The sequence below is a fragment of the Dipodomys merriami genome, unplaced genomic scaffold (genome assembly GCF_024711535.1).
Source record: "Dipodomys merriami isolate MVZ:Mamm:240054 unplaced genomic scaffold, mDipMer1.0.p SCAF_4, whole genome shotgun sequence".
NCBI classification, from domain to species: domain Eukaryota; kingdom Metazoa; phylum Chordata; class Mammalia; order Rodentia; family Heteromyidae; genus Dipodomys; species Dipodomys merriami.
Window position 1 is genome coordinate 54,221,663 of NW_027205603.1, and position 17,191 is coordinate 54,238,853.

The following is a 17,191-nucleotide window of genomic DNA, read 5'->3' on the forward strand; positions in this document are numbered from 1 at the left end:
TCCCCCCTTTAGAATTCTGATTTAGTGATCATGAATTCCTTTAATGTTTGTCAGGGAAGGTTTTGGTTTCACCAGCTAATGTGAGAGATAGTTTTGCTGGGTAGATGTTTGGGTTGGCAGTTTATCTTCAGTGCTTGCATTATACTATTTGAGGCTCTCCTTGTGTTGAAACATCTTACATAGACACATCTCTCTATAATAATCCTAAACATTAATGGACTTAGTTCTCTAATCAAAAGAAGAATATCAGATTGGATTAAAAAAATAAGATCTATCCATTGTTTGCAATCTGTTATGCAATTTGCAATTTGGGTTATGTTTTAATTGATTAAAGTACTAATTACGATATATATCTTAAATTTATTACCTATATGTCACATTTATTGGATAAATAAAAGGTATTAATTTCTGATCTTAGATAAAATTCAGATAGAGACATCTGCACAAAATAACATACCTTTAGATATAAAGAACAATCAAGAACATTGGGGCTGGAATGTGGCTTACTGGTAGAGTCCTTGCCTAGCATGCATGAAGCCCTGGGTTCCATTGTTCAATACACATAAATGGGAAAAGCCAGAAGTAGCACTATGGCTCAAGTGGCAGGATTGGCAAAAAAAAAAAAAAAAAACTCCAAAATAAAACCATAAAGGCTGTCAAGCTAACTTATAATAGAAAATAGCCCTATTGTAAAAGAAGAAGGTAGAGGAGGAGGAGGAGGAAGAGAAGGAGGAGGAAGAGGAAGAAGAAGAAGAGAAGCAGCTGTAGCAGCACACTCACAAGCATAGGGGACCACTACCCCACAAAAAAAAGTTGGAGGTAAAGCTGTGGTTCAAGTGGTTAGAGCGCTAGCCTGGAGCATAGAAGCTCAGAGACAGCACCTAGACTCTTAAGTTCAAGCCCCAAGACCAGTGCACACACACACGCATGTGCACACACACTCAATTTGTATTTGCTGATAGTGATGAACAAGTAAGAAAATAAATGAGGCCAGTAAAACAAGGAATATGGGAGTAATGATCTATGTGAAAGAGTAAATGATTCATTTGTTGTACATAGAAGATAATTCAAAGTTTTTTTATAATAAAATTCATAAATGTAGGTGATTTAGTGAGAGTTGTTGGAAACATTACAAAAGTTCTCTCCCAGTTGTTGTTTCTTCAGTGAAATATGAAGTGAGATCAACTCAGGAATGAAAACTGGAGAGAATTATTAAGCAAAAAGTGATAGGAAGGAAATAGTCATAAGAGTGGGGAAATATTACCTGGCAAAACAGCTTTAGCGTTTAGGTTATTGGTGATAAACAAATTAGCTTACTATAGGGAAGGGTTTAAACAGGTACCTAAGGGAGTGATTTTAATGATTGATGATGGAATCTAAATTGAGGTAGGGAAGACTCATTTCATAAGGGCGTTGAGAGACAGTAATGAAGTACCAGTGTCTATATGTTTTTTAAATCCCCCAGGGTCAAAAATTTCTGAGAGACTGGGGTGGTTTCTTTTCTTGACCATGATTACTATTAATAGAGGCTCAGTGTTCCTGAAAATAACAAAGGAATAAGAGAGGTTTCTTTCTATCTGAACAGAGCTCTTTTTCATTTCTGAATCCAATTAGGTTAATTCGTAAAACATTAGAATATTTTACTACCTACTCCTCCTACTTTTTCTAAAAAGTCTTTTATCATCCTAATACTTAATATATTTGTTATGATTTCTACCATTTACCTCCTGTTTTTCTGTCTGAGACAGCTTCATGATTTGTTATTACTATACTATAAGAAATTATTACTTTGTAATTTTTGTTATTTAAAAACAAATGTATGTAACTTTTTTTGCTTTTCTTTGCAGGCACTATTTCATGGGAAGTTTATTGATACTGGTTTCTCTTTACCGTTCTACAAGCGTATGCTAAGTAAAAAACTTACTATTAAGGATCTGGAGTCTATTGATACTGAATTTTATAACTCTCTTATCTGGATAAGGTTTGAAGATTTATTTTTTTCAGTAATCCATTTTCTTAAAATCCATTTATTCATTTTGTCAATTAGAATGTATGTATCGTATATCTCTTTATGTATGGATATATGTATTATTTATTTTATCTAGGGATAACAACATAGAAGAATGTGGCTTAGAAATGTACTTTTCTGTTGACATGGAGATTTTAGGAAAAGTCACTTCACATGACCTGAAGGTGGGAGGTTCCAATATTCTGGTGACTGAGGAAAACAAAGATGAATATATTGGGTAAGCTAATAGACTAGCTTTTTTACACATTAAAACTTAATCCTCAAGCTGTACTCCTAATTTTATTATTGCAAATAAACTTGGGAAAATACCAGTGTTCTTGAAATAAGAAAGTACATAACAGCTTTCACTTTCTCACTGCCATTTGCTGCAAACATTCTGCTATGACCAGGTAAAGAATCATTGAGTATTGATATTGTAAAGGGGCTGTGCAGACCTTCATGTTTAGATGAAAGCAGAGCCTTACTCTGGTAGTTTGGAGCAATGCATTGGTTTTTGTTTATTAAGATGGAGGTCCAGATGTTACTACCATTCTCACTCTCATCTTCACTGGACTCTGGCTTTCATTTTTGTTTCTTTCCTGTCAGGTTCTTGTATTTTTTGTTTTTATTTTTAAAATAGGATCATATTATTAATGTTACTCTAGCTAGCCTTTTCTATCTTTCAGGTCAGTAAATAGATACCCCTCGTTTTCTAATATCTACATAAATTATAGTATATTGACTTCATACTGTTCAGTCATTTCTGATACTAGGAGTCATTCAGATAGTGCCCAGTTTGGATCAGTACGAGCAAGACAGCAGAAAACTTCCGTAAGCATGAATCCATATGTATCTGGAATAGATCTCCAGAAATGAGGTTATTGGGTTAAAAATACTTACAAGACATTTATGGTGTCACTTTCTTGGAAGGTTATAGTAATCCTTTCTTCTTGTCTTAATTAAATTAAATGTATACTTATTAGCATTTGAGGCCTCTTGTTCCCTAATTTTTGCTAAAAAGAAATTACCAATCACTGATTTTTCTTTGTACATCTTTGTATATTCTGAGGTATTTTTGGTTTGCTTTGTTATGCATGAGTACTGGAAATTACAATATATTTATATTTTGAAGAACATACGTTCATGAAGAGAGTATATAGTGTATACCTAAGCCTTTTACAAAGTCTTAGTAGTAACCAATAAATAAGAACGACATGCCTTTAAGAAAAATAAGAAAAGGTTTATCACATCAGATTTATCACATTTATGTAGCTGTACTTTGAACTTTTTCTGTTTTGCAATAATTATACCTTAAAATTTTATCTGTATAGTACCTACTATAGAGTTGCTAATCTAATCCTGAATACAGGTTTTGGGGGATTCTGTTTCAATCCCAAGTAAAGCAGGCATGAATTTTATTTTTTTAAACTTTTAAAAACTGTGATATTACCCTTCTCTTAGCTGATACCGTTAATGAACAAAATAGTTCCTCAAAAAATAGGAGTAAATGAATGGTAGAAATATGAAGTATTGTCAGCATGCAGTGTGAGAAAGGAACTATCAGTTCTGCTGAGTGAAGGCAGGAAATCTCTTCATAGGATTTAAAACATCTGTGAGAAAGTAAGGCTGTAGTAGCTCACCACTATAATCTTTTTTTTGGGGGGGGGGGTGCAGTCGTGGGACCTGAACTCTGGGCCTGGGCACTGTACCTCAGCTGTTCAGCTCAAGGCTAGCACTCTACCACTTGAGCCAGAGCGCCACTTCCGGCTTTATTCTTTTTGCTTATGTGGTGCTGAGGAATCGAACCCAGGGCCTCAGGCATGCAAGGCAAGCGCTCTACCACTGAGCCACCTTCCCAGCCCTCAACCACTATAATCTTAGCCTCTCAGGAGGCTACGATCTGAGAATTGCCCTTTAAAACCAGCTGGGACAGGAAAGTTTGAAACTTGTCTTTAGTTAACTACCCAGAAGTAGAGCTGTGGCTTAATTGGTAGAGCACTAACCTGGAGCACAGGTTAGGGACAGTGTCCAGGGCCTGAGTTCAAGCATCCAAGACCAGCACACACACAAAAAAACAACATCTGTGAGAATGATGAAGATTTTCTGGGGAGATGGAAAATAACAAGAACATAGGAAATAAAGGGGATTAGTTTAATTTGTGAATCTACAACTTCAGTGTTTAGGAATGTAAGAGAGTGAGAGCTGGTCTCACGTCTGTAATAATAGCTACTTAGGAGGTTGAGATCTGAGGATGATGGTTCAAAGCCAGCCTGGGCAGGAAAGTTCCTGAGACTCATATCTCCAATTAACCATTCAGAAACAGGAAGTGGTTGTGACTCAAGTGGTAGAGCGCTAGCTTTGAGCACAGAGAGGCAAAGAGGCCCAGGGACAACACCTAGGCCCTGAGTTCAAGCCCCACAATTGACAAAAAAGAGAGTGAGAAATAGTGCCTAGACGGGAGCTTAGAATTCTACCAGATTTTAATTTACTGTAAGGAAATTGTCATTCTAAAACATCTCAATTTTTATTCTGAATAATAATCATTATAAACTGAGATAGCACCACCAGAATTATTTGGAGAATCACAGGGCATGTTGAGGATAAACTGGGAGACAGTTAACAAAGGTAGTAATTAGAGATCAGAATACTAGAGGTCGTTTCAGTAATCTAGTAATGAGACTTGAAATACAACCAGCTATAGAACTTTAAAAAATGACAGAATGGCCAGGTGCTGGTGACTCACGCCTATAATCCTAGCTACTCAGGAGGCTGAGATGGGAGGATTGCGGTTCAAAGCCAGCTGGGGCAAGAAAGTCCATGAGATCTGATCTCCAATTAACCACCAGAAAACCGGAAGTGGCTCTGTGGCTCAAGTGGTAGAACCGGTAGCCTTGAGCTGAAGAGCTGAGGGACAGTTCCCAGGTCCAGAGTTCAAGTCCCATGACCAACCAAAAAACAAAAAAATGATAATGGTTTTTTTTGTTGTTGTTTTTTGGGTCGGGTCGTGGGGCCTGAACTCGGCCTGGGCGCTGTCCCTCAGCTCTTCAGCTCAAGGCTACCACTCTACCACTTGAGCCACAGCGCCACTTCCGGCTTTTTTCTTTTTGCTTATGTGGTGCTGAGGAATCGAACTCAGGGCCTCAGGCATGCAAGGCAAGCACTCTACCACTGAGCCACCTTCCCAGCCCCATGATAATGGTTTTCTGAGGATGTAATCGAAATAGAGTAATCGAAATAGAGTGGCACAGTGTTCACATTGATTAATTTGAAGTTACCAAAGTTCAGAATTGGAATGAACACTCCAGGAAGGTACTACATACAAAAGTTGGGAACATTAATGTTTGTTGTAGGAGATCTAGGTAGAATGATTGCTCAGAATATTTGACAATTAGGTCTTTTGTAACATTTGAGTTAACAACATTTTGGGATCTTAGAAAAGATATTGGAATCCAAACTACCATGGTTTATTTATTAAATTTGGGATGGATAGGAAGTGAGAAAGTTGATACAAAGAATCTGTTCCCTCTTAGAAATACAGTAATAAAGAGAGGAAAGAGAATAGTTTAAAAGACTTCCTTGGTTGAAGGAACAAACACATTTGGATTTTGTTTTTGCTTTTTGGTCAGTTGCGGAGCTTGAACTCATGGCCTGGGCACTGTCCCTGAGCTGCTTCTCTACCCCCCTCCACCCCTCCCCGCCAGACTAACACTTTACTACTTTAAGCCACAGCTCCACTTCCAGTTTTCTGGTGGTTAACTGGAATAAGAGTCTCACAGACTTAGGCTGGCTTTGAACTGTGATCCTCAGATTTCAGCTTCCTGAGTAGTTAGGATTACATGTGTGAGTCACTGGCACGCAGTTGAGGCAAAGGATTATTAACTGATGAAAATCAACTTCCATTAGGACCCAAAATGAAAAGATAGAATTGCAGTAGCATGAATAGATTGTTTTCTGATATTTGCTCATATTAATTCTCCTTTTTAGGCAGTTTGTGCTGTTTATCCAGAAGCTCATATAGCCAGACCCATCTTTTCGAAGGTCCTTATACTGATAGATCACTGACAGATTTTTCTTCCTTCTTTTTTGTCCTACTTCCCTACACTATGGCTATTTTAAATATTTTCAGAATATTCAATTTTTATCATAGTTGATATTTTTGTTATGAAATCTGTTTTTCAACCAAAAAGCATGTAAAGAACCTGTTTTCTAGTTTTAATCCTTCCAAACTATGAAACTATAAAAAATAATGGACCAATGGCAGATTATCATTGCAGGTTATCAAGATAATCCCTGAGCCATTTTTCAAGTTCTTGGCAAAGGCACAAATGACCAGCCATTCTCCTCCTATGCCAGCACACAATGTTTGGAGATGTGTTCATAGTGCTGAAATTTTGCTAGTGTACCGATAAGAAACTATTGTAAACTAACAGCAATCCCTTTTAACAGCTGTTGATACTTAGAACTGATTTCACATAAAATCATACTATTTCTATATATACATGTATGCATGCATGCATAATACATATGTGTGTTGTACCTATTTACATATGTATATACACGAATGCATGTATACAGGTATGCTGTGTATGTATGTGTGATGTCTGTGTGTGGTATATTGAGAACAAGAGAAGGAATTTAAGAAATTCGTGATGCTTTTAATCCTTTAACTTCACATACAGATGACCTGTTTTCAAATACCATCTTTGTTTTCAGCTTAATGACAGAATGGCGTTTTTCTCGAGGAGTACAAGAACAGACCAAAGCTTTCCTTGATGGTTTTAATGAAGTTGTTCCCCTTCAGTGGCTACAATACTTTGATGAAAAAGAATTGGAGGTTAGACTTTTATTATGCTCTTGTAGAAAATATGTTAATGGTGCAAGGAGCTGTTTTGGTGCCTCTTCTCCCCTCCCCTCCCCTCCCCTCCCTTTTCCTCCTCTTTTCCCTCCCCTCCCTTTCCCTGCCCTCCCTTCCCCTTTGTCCTCCCTTCCTCCATCCCTCCCCTTCCTTTCCTTTCCCAACACAGGGTTTCTTTGTATAAACCAAGCTAACCCCCAGCTCATAGTCTTCCTGCCACTACCTTTGTATGCTGGGAACATAGGCCTGGGCCACCATGGCTGGCTTGTTTTGGAGCTTTTATAGAACAATGTCCACACATTTTAAAAGCGTATAACACAATCTTCAAATATTGTCTAAATCTTTAGGTGGCATTAATTCTAGCATTTGTTAAGTGTCTTGATTACATTCTCTGAAATACAATGTATCATGAGTACAAAATCATCAATCAATGTCACCTACTAGCAGTTATAAGGAATGATTTCAATATTATTAATAACTTGAGGACATTTCTGAAATTTCAGTTCAGTACTATTCAAAGATTAGAATTTTAAGTAATGAATTCTTAGTGCTCTTAACTATATGTTGGTTTTTTAGAAGTAGAACAGAAATTCTTTTTGTTTGTATATATGTGATAGAATACAGATAAAATTTATCATCTTAGTAAAGATAAATATAATTTTTAGTAATACTAAGTATAATCATATCATTATGTATCCAGTCTCCAGGATTCCTTCATATTGTAAAACTAAAACCCTTATACGTACATACCCCCTCAGGCCTGGCAACCACTATTCTAAAGATCTATACTTTAAATGAAATCATGCAGTATTTGTCTTTCTATGATTATTGATGTCACTTAGCATGAAATGTTGTCCATTCTCTACCATGTGTCAGAATAATACTCCCATTATATATTTTAAATGAGAAAAAAATTTAACCAAATATACACAAGACCTCTATACTAAAAATATTGTTCAGAAAAGAAGGCCTTATAAATGGAATGATATATCTGTCTTATTTTCAAATTCCCAACAGAATTCTTTTTGTAAAAAATTATAGGTTGATTTTAACATTATAGACTGATTTTTAAAATGACAATGAAGTATAGAGGCTATAGGATAGCCAAAATAGTTTTGAAAAAGGATACTCTTGTAGAATTTATAGACTGATTTTTAAGACTTATCTATAAAACCAAAGTAACTAAGATTGTGTGGAAGCCAGGTGCTGGTGGCTCAAATTGGTAGAACACTAGCCTTGAGCAAAAGAGCTCAGAGATAGTACCCAGATCCTTAGTGCAAGCTCATGACCACTAGCACCACCAACAACCAAAAAAAGTAGATAGTGGTATTTGTGAAAGGATGAACAGACCGCTCAATGTCATCTAAAGAGTACAGAAATACACCCACACATTTATTGTCGATTGATCTTCAACAAAAATGCAAGTATTTCAATGAGAAAAGGCATAAACCTTTTCAACAAATAATGTTGGGTCAACTGGATATCAATATGGGAGAAAATTAACGTTGACACTTCCCTCAGTCCATAAACAAAGATTCATTTTAAATTATAAGTACAAAGCATGGAGAAACTTTTGTAAAAGAAAATTACAGATGAATTTTGACCTTACCAAATCTAAAAACTTATCTTCAAAAGACAACTTGAAAATGAAAGGCATCCTATACATTGTGAGACAAAGGAATCATATTTAGAATATATTATTTAAACTCATAACTCCATGTAATGGGTGAAAATTCACTTCACAAGACAAGATATAAATTTCAGACAGTGCTACATACCATAAGTCCTGCCTGTGAAGGAAACTGAGACCGAGGAGGAGGATGTGAGCCTCAGGTGTTTGAGCTGGCATAGGGAACATAGGGAGACCCCATCTCAAAACAAGTGTAAACATTAGTATACACACACACACAGATGGCAAGTGAACACACTGAAAGATGCTCATGAGTTACTGGGAAATGGAATGAAAAGTAAATGAAATACCACATTGGCCTAATGCTGGTAGTTTTATCTATTATAGATAGATAGGACTCAATCCATTTCCAACTCTAAAATACTTGGAATATCACTACCTAATGCTGATAGTTTCCTATATTGTTAAATGTATGTCGACCTATGTTCTCACAGATCCTTATTAGGTGTTTAATAAAGTGAAATGAAATATATATTTGCATAAATACTTGTATTTCAATGTTTATTGCATTGTGACTTATTACATCCCAAAGATGGAAGTAACTCAACTGTCCATCAACAAATGAATGTTTATATAGTCATATAATGGAATACTAGTCAGTGATACGTACCTACAACATGGGTGGACTTCAGAAATATGTGTGAGTGGTGATGGGCACTGAAGGGGACTAGAATGTGTGTGTGGTGTGGTACATGACAGAAACATGTATATATGCATATGATACTCTAAAAAAGGCATGGTGAACTTCTTGATCACATAGTGCTATAGATGGTTTGCTTGCAAAAAGGAGACACAATGGAAATAATCTTGAAGTTGTTGCACATTTTTATTCCATATATAATAAACTGAGGCTGTTTGAAAATTCCACATATGTGGAATATTTCCAGTTAAGCTAGATAAATGAATAATGAGCTTATTTTTTTAAGTTTTTAAATATATCAGAGAGCATAGATTTGAAATAGAGAAGATATTTATGTTGGATAATAATTTGGATCCCTAGTTTGGGATGTCTGTAGATATGCTTTCCCTTACAGCTAGTTTCAGTTCAGTCAACATGGGTTAAAGAACATCCCAAACAATTCTTTATGCTGTGCTGCCAGAATTTGGATTTGCTTATTGTCATTCTTCCCACACTCTTTACGATTGTGCCATGTGCATGTATCCGAAAGTTTCACTCTAAGCCCTTCAGTAAATCTTCGTTGTCACCTAAACTGTGCTTGTCTTTCAGGTTATGTTGTGTGGCATGCAGGAGGTTGACTTGACAGATTGGCAGAGAAATACAGTTTATCGACATTATACAAGAAACAGCAAGCAAATTATTTGGTTTTGGCAGGTATTTGCTTTATCTTTTAAAACCAAGAATTCAAAGAAAATATTTTCTAATGAAATAATGGTTTAAAAGCATCTTTAAGTTATAATTTAATGACAAAAGTTTTAAACACAGCATTTCTTGGTACCAACTGAATTCTATAAATTCTAACTATTTCTAGAAATAAATTAGAAAATATGAATGTATTATTATAGGGAGAGGAAGACAGGTTTAGATAGAGTCTCATTGGAAAGCAAGCCCAGGTTAACCAACTACATCATTTTTCTGCCCAACCTTCCCAAATGCTGGGAGAATGGATGATCTCTACTATGCCCAGTGAGGACTGTGTTTTTTATGAGAAAATCAACACGTATTTATTCATTCTTCTGGGGTGATAATATTGTAAGGAAATGGGATAACATCCAAAAGAAGATAATGTCCAAAAATAACTTTATTTTTGTTTGTGTTTTATCTATAAGGTGGGTCTCTGGACATCCAAGTATACAGTTTAGTAGACTTCTTATGTTTTCGAGAATTTAAAATCTCTAGTCCCAGCATATTCTCTACATAAGTATTAACTACTTGAAACTCATTAGAGCAACTTAATTAATTTCTGGCTTCTGTTTATCTGCTGTAACATTTAGGTTTTGTCTTAACATTGTATCTTTTAATAAGGGATAGGTGTTATGAGTATATTTTTTAATATGTTTCAAAATTCTATTGCTTAATATTTTTTAAAATATTTCTAAAAATATTTTAAAATATACTTAAAAAATGTGCAGAATGACATATACCAAAATATTTAGTACAATATCACTGTATGCTAACAGGCTTGGAGCAACCTAAATGTCAATCAGGAAAAGACAACTAACTAAACTAATGAAATTTATATTCTAGATAATAAAAGTAGATGCCAGTATATGAATATATCAAAAAAAAGAAATCCCTGGTCACTGTAATAAAAGGAAGTTTAGTAATTAGAGGCCAATCTAAGAAAGCTGCTTTTCACACTGCATACCTTGTACTACCTTTAAATTCTCTCTTCTGTATTATTTATAGATATAGATAGATAGATAGATAGATAGATAGATAGATAGATAGATAGGAATCAATCTATTTCCAAGTCTAAAATACTTGGATTGTATTACCTATAATCTGCACAGATGTTTGGAATGTTCCTTTTTTAGCCTGTTTTACTAGCATTGAATTTCATGTTTTCTTCTTCATGTTTCCTTTGTCTAGTCATTATTACCTACATAGTAAAGGATCTTAGATTGCATAAATCTAAATAGAGCATTTCTATTTTCCGAATTGGCTTTGTGTTAGGGAAAATGATGAGGCTCAGATTAGACCTGGTAACAAAGCTGCTTCTCTTATTCTGTTAGGATATATGCTTTATCATAATTCTATGAAACGTTTTTGGTCAAGATTAGGATAATATTTTTTTCTTATGCTCAGCAACTATATTTTCTGTTTTAAAGATACAGTTCTAAAAGCCCAGTGCTGGTGGCTCATGCCTGTAATCCTAGCTACTCAGGAGGCTCAGATCTGAGGATCATGGTTCAAGCCAGCCTAGGCAGGAAAAGCTATGCTCTTATCTCCAATAAACCACCAGAAAACTGAAGTAGAGCTGTTGTTCAAGTGGTAGAGCGCTAGCCTTGAGCTGAAGAGTGGAGGGACAACGCCCAGGCCCAGAGTTCAAGCCCTATGACCAACAAAAAAAAGAAAAGAGCAAGTGGTGCTGTGGCACGGTGGTACAGCGCTCCTTGAGCTAAAGAGCGCAGGGACAGCAACCAGGCCCAGAGTTCAAGCCCCATGACCAACCAAACAAACAAACTGTTCCCTAAATTCTTTGCTTTGATTTACCTGAAACAAATCAAATCAGTATTTCAATGTATTTTCCATTTATGTCCTTTCTTAAAAACAAACAAAAAACTCCAGGCAGTAAACCAGGTAATTTCAGAGAAATTTGTCCTTATTGGAAAATGTTTACTGGAATAAGTATGAGAAACTATTGAAAGTGGCAAAAGGAAGGTGTTCATTTGCTTTTGTAGCTTGAAAGGGAGATAGGTAACTAAATAACAGTGATTAAATTAGACCTGAGTTCAAATGCTAGTTCTGTCACTTGTTAGTTCTGTCACTTCTTAGCGTTTGAAAAGGACCAAACTCTACAGGCCTGCATTTTTCTTCCATGGAGAAGATAATTCTATGACCATTAGCTAATAATTATATCTGTCACATAGAAGTATTGCAAGGTTTAAGCAAATGAGAAGCATATGACAGTGTGTGGCTAAGGCCCTCAACAGGGGACAAATAGCCCAATATCTGCTCTGATTGCCCCTTTTAGTGAAATGAACAAGTGATGTAACCATTAAAGCCTTTCTTTAGTGTTCTCATTTATTTCCAGCAGCATCCAGGCATCAGGGTTAAATGGAATAATTGAGTAAGATTCATACTTACTTTGCATAGTGTCTAACCTGAATAAATGATAAATGCTATACCCATTTTCTATCACATATCTTTTGAACAAATTTCAGTGCTAAATGTTGTTTAATTTCTTTAACTGTCTACTATTTTCATTCTTGAAGAGGATTTAGCATTCATTTAAAAAATTCAAGTACATTTTTTGTGTTAACACAGTTTGTGAAAGAGACAGACAATGAAGTAAGAATGCGACTACTGCAGTTTGTCACTGGAACCTGCCGCTTACCTCTAGGAGGATTTGCTGAGCTCATGGGTAATTGGATTTCCACTGCAGTTTGTTGATGATTTTGTTGTATTGATAGCCTTGAGATATACCTGATAGACTTGAACTTAAGGATTATTATTGGAGCTCTATGTAAGGTTCCAGCCATAAGAAATAAACATGGTGGTTAATATCCAAGGACTTTTATATAAGATAAAAATCACTGTTTCCTCATATAGACTAAATGGCCATGGCTTTGCTTCCTGGGGAAGGCAGTATGATTCTGAAGAAATAGCTGTCTTTCTATAGATGTAATTCTTACTGGATATCTGTAGCACTAAGCTTCTCCAAGTGGAAGCAACTCACATTGGGAACCTCTTCTTTGATTTATTCTGCATCATCATATGACTATACAACATGTTCTGCTATGTAATGAGTGTGTCAAAACCAAGAATTTAAAAGACCAGATAAATATTATTTTATTTTCCTGGTTTAGGAAGTAATGGGCCTCAAAAGTTTTGTATTGAAAAAGTTGGCAAAGACACCTGGTTACCAAGAAGCCATACATGGTAAGTTCAAGAATCCTAAATAGGAAGATGAAAGCAGTCTTTTGTAAGCTCTTCAGGAATGGTGGCATGGCTCAATTGTTAAGGTTTTCAGCTGAGTTTAAAAAAAAAAAAGCGAAATGATAGCACAGATTTTGAGTTCAAGCCCCCAGTAGTACTGGTTTGAACACAAACACAAAACATGTAAAATCCAGTATAACTTACCCCTTTTGAAAAGAAATTAACATAGCAGACAATAAACACCTTAAAATTACTTTTTATTAATTAGAATGCTTGAGAAGGTGTTACATTGACTCAGTAAGTATTTATAGTACCAGGTATATATAAAGCAATCCTTGTCTTGTTTGAATTTAGCATTCCCTATTAGGGCACAAATAACAAGTGGAAATAAAGTGCTATGATAGAGAACAACTAGAAGTTGTTAGGTGGTCAGGGAAATTTCTTAGAAGGGGTAATATTTAACTTGAGTGTAATAATGGCATGCTATGGGGGAAGAAATAGAGGATAAAGCATTCTTTGAGCAGAAATATTAAGTAAACAAAAACCCTGAAGTAAGAATAATTATTCAAGGAAATAAAAGATGGTCAAAGTTAATAGGATTTGGTGAATCAGAGCATAGGAAAAGAATTTGGAAACATAGGTAGGGCCTACATTATATACATCCTTGTTGCCTGTTGTAAGGAATTGGTGTTCTATTATAAGGAAAATTTGATGTTTTAAATAACAAATAATGAGATCCAAGAAATGTCATCTGTCAACAGTGTAAAGAAGCAATTGATATAAAAGTGAACTCAGGAAGATTAGTCACAGAAATATTCTATTACCTAAGCAAGTAGTGATGGCTCAGAAATAAGTGGTTCTTTGTGGAAGTCAGAACTATTTTTTTTGGTAGTTTTTTTTAAATTTTATTTTATTTTATTTGTGAACATCCTGTACAGAGGGGTTACAATTACATGGGCAGGATAATGCGTACATTTCTTACCAAGCATTGCACCCTCCTCAGAACTATTTTTATACTGTCATTGTCTGGCTGTTATTTTGAAATTTATACTTAAGGTGCAAAAGCAATACAAGCTGAAACTTAAGGGAGGCTTTCATAGAAATCAGGGCAATGACAACAGTCCACATTTGTAAGGACAAAGACAGAAGATGTATTTGTTGAAGACTGTCTTTATAAGGCAGGCAATTAAAAATCATAGTTTATTAAATTTCAAAGCTTGAAGGTATGTCTTAATATTCTATGTGAAGAAATAAGAAGTTTGCCTATGACATTTCTATGCACTGAAGAATGATTTCTTGAAGGAAAGTTCTTGGGCAGTTACTTCAGTTAAAAGGTTAAATTGACTTGCTTTTTCATGGTACACTTTTACATGAAAGAATGAAAAACTGTTCACTTGGGCATTTCACTTTCTTTTTTGATAAGTAATGAAGTAAACTTGTCACTTCAAGAAAAATAAGTGAGGGGCTGGGAAGTTGGCTCAGTGGTAGAGCGCTTGCCTTGCATGCCTGAGGCCCTGGGTTCGATTCCTCAGCACCACATAAGCAAAAAAGAAAAAAGCCAGAAGTCGCGCTGTGCCTCAGTGGTAGAGTGCTAGCCTTGAGCTGAAGAGCTGAGGGACAGCACTCAGGCCCAGAATTCAGGCCCCACGACCGGACCCCCCCCCCCCCAAAAAAAGAAAAAGAAGTGATATTTGTTCTGTTTATTTTTTGAGCTCTGTTTATTTTTGAGCCAGCTCAAGCTGGCCTGAGTGGATAGAAGACCCACTCACAGTACCAAAGATATCAATGACTTAACAAAATCCAAGCTCTCTTTGGTATTAACAACAAAATTAGTATCATACCAAAGAAAGCTTGGATTTTGTTAATTCAGAATCCTTACTGTGCATAACCTTGTCAAATTTAATGTAGTTAAATCAAAGAATATCAACTTATCTGAAAAGTTAATGAGTTCATTTCCATTTTCTAATTCCTTATCTGTCTGTGGTTTTGTAATCCTCAGGAGGCTAAGATGTGAGGATTTCTGTTTTTCATATGTTTAATCTAGATTTTCATGTAATTGTAACTCAAGAAATATAGAACACATTAAATGAATAAAATGTCTTCTATTAATCCACATATTAAAAATATTTGCAAAAGAACAAAACAAATGCATTTCACTGGTTTTTGAAAATAGCTATTTTTTCATGCTTATGTCAACATTAGTTTGTGTTTGTTTTGCCAGTTTTGGGCCTTGAACTCTGGGCCTGGGTGCTTGCCCTTTGCTTTTTTTCTTGAGCAAACAGAAAGACAATCTACTTGATTGCAAAACTTTTACCCCAGAAATTGTTAATGTGTAAATTTTAAGAAGCCAGAATTTATTTGGAATTTAAATTTTGATTAGTTTCAAAGACAAGATTTAAAACTATTTGCAGAGTTATTATTATAATGATAAATTGTGATCTCAAAAGTAATGATGATGGTCAATAGATAAAGAAAAGATGAGGACTGCATAGGATGGTGAAAGAGTAATGAGTTAATAGGTTGGCATTTTCAGTGAAGTAAGCAGTAGTCATAAATTAGGAATGTCCTTATGGTAGCAAGAAGTTTAAAGTTATAATCCTGGGGTATGTAACTGAAGATAGTAGAGGAACTGGATCAGTGAAAGGAGAAGACAAAGAATTGGGGACTATGAGCCACCAAAACTTACCGTGGATAAAGCAAGACCACAGTCAGCAGATTATAGGAAACTGCACACTGAAAACAGTAAAATAAGTAAGTAAATTAAAAAATCAGGAATTAGCAAGATCTGAGTTGGAGCACAGGGTTTGGGATTTGTGTGTGTGTGTATGCACATCCTGCGGCTTGAATTCAGAACATAAGTGCTTTCCTTAAGTTTCTTTTGCTCAAGACTGTTGCTCTTACCACTTGAGCCAAAGCTCCATGTCCAGCTTTTTGCTGGTTAATTAGAGAAAAGTGTCTCAGGTGCTTTTCTGCCCAGGCTGGCTTCAAACCACAGTCCTCAGATTTTAGCCTCATGAATGGCTAGGATTACAGGTATGAGCCAACAGCACCTAGCTGGGATTTAATTTTTAACAGTAACTAAGCTAAGCAATTAGCATTGTTGTTGCTATCATCTTTAATGCAATGCTTTCCTTAGTACGGCGGCAGCTTTAAGTTTTTCTGAAGCTATGTACAGTTGGTGAGCTGAAAGCATATTGTTTCCTTATACTACTTGGGAAATATATAGGCCAGTCTTGTCTCTGTTTTTAAATAAGAAAGCTGAAGTAGCAAATTTAATTTTGTGCCTTTGAAACACATCCACTTGAAAGCTAGGGTGAAAACTTAAAACTTTGATGTTAACATAGTAAGAATCCTTTTATAAAACAGTACAATATACAATGGCTAATATTTTGGGTATTTTCAAAAAATCAACTTTTTTGTTCTCTGTCTCAATACCTGATGGTGTTAACAAGTGTACAAATGTGGATTTTAATATCTAGTGGGAAATCCAATCAGTCATAATACAAAGTGAATGTCAAAGAAGAAATAAAAGCTAGGTTGAGATAGGGGTGTGGTTCAAGTGCATATGACCAGCAAACATAAGGGCCTCAAGTTCAAAACTACACCACCAAAAAAAATAAGTGTAGATAGGTGACTTATTAATTCTCCTTATGATCCTCTTATATTTTTTGTAGCATTTGCTCTGAAGAATAAGACTTCCACAGGCAGAAAAGGATATTTCAGACCAGACAGAGCTGAGAGCATGGTAACAGAAAATTATGCTAGAACAAGATTAGGAGATAAGAGGCAGTACTAAAGAGCATCAGCCAAAATCTTCTACATCCATAGTTAGAAGCAGCAATGGAGAGGGCACAACTATGATGTCTTTTAGCAAGCTTCTTTGGGCAATGTTAGGTATAAAAGCATAAAAGTTGTCTTGGTATAATACTGTATTGAAAGTGAAATTGTTTTCTGAATCTCCATCACTGTGAGACCCTTCCTGAGGCATATAAAGTGAAAGGTAGTAAATGTTCTAAATGCTACCATTATTATATTTAACTTCTATAAAATACAAACAGTATGGTTCAACCATACCAG

At 35.5% G+C, this 17,191-nt stretch overlaps 1 protein-coding gene across 5 annotated transcripts in view; it reads left to right on the forward strand.

Annotated features, from left to right (window-relative positions):
- Positions 1-17,191, forward strand: part of Wwp1 (WW domain containing E3 ubiquitin protein ligase 1) — an 82,590-nt gene that overhangs the window by 61,473 nt on the left and 3,926 nt on the right. For all 5 annotated transcript variants that reach the window (XM_069991013.1, XM_069991016.1, XM_069991014.1 and 2 more), the window contains 6 exons: positions 1,848-1,981; positions 2,106-2,246; positions 6,722-6,842; positions 9,782-9,886; positions 12,503-12,599; positions 13,045-13,117. In XM_069991013.1, the coding sequence (XP_069847114.1) occupies positions 1,848-1,981; positions 2,106-2,246; positions 6,722-6,842; positions 9,782-9,886; positions 12,503-12,599; positions 13,045-13,117 (671 nt within the window). The remainder of the gene's footprint in view (positions 1-1,847; positions 1,982-2,105; positions 2,247-6,721; positions 6,843-9,781; positions 9,887-12,502; positions 12,600-13,044; positions 13,118-17,191) is intronic.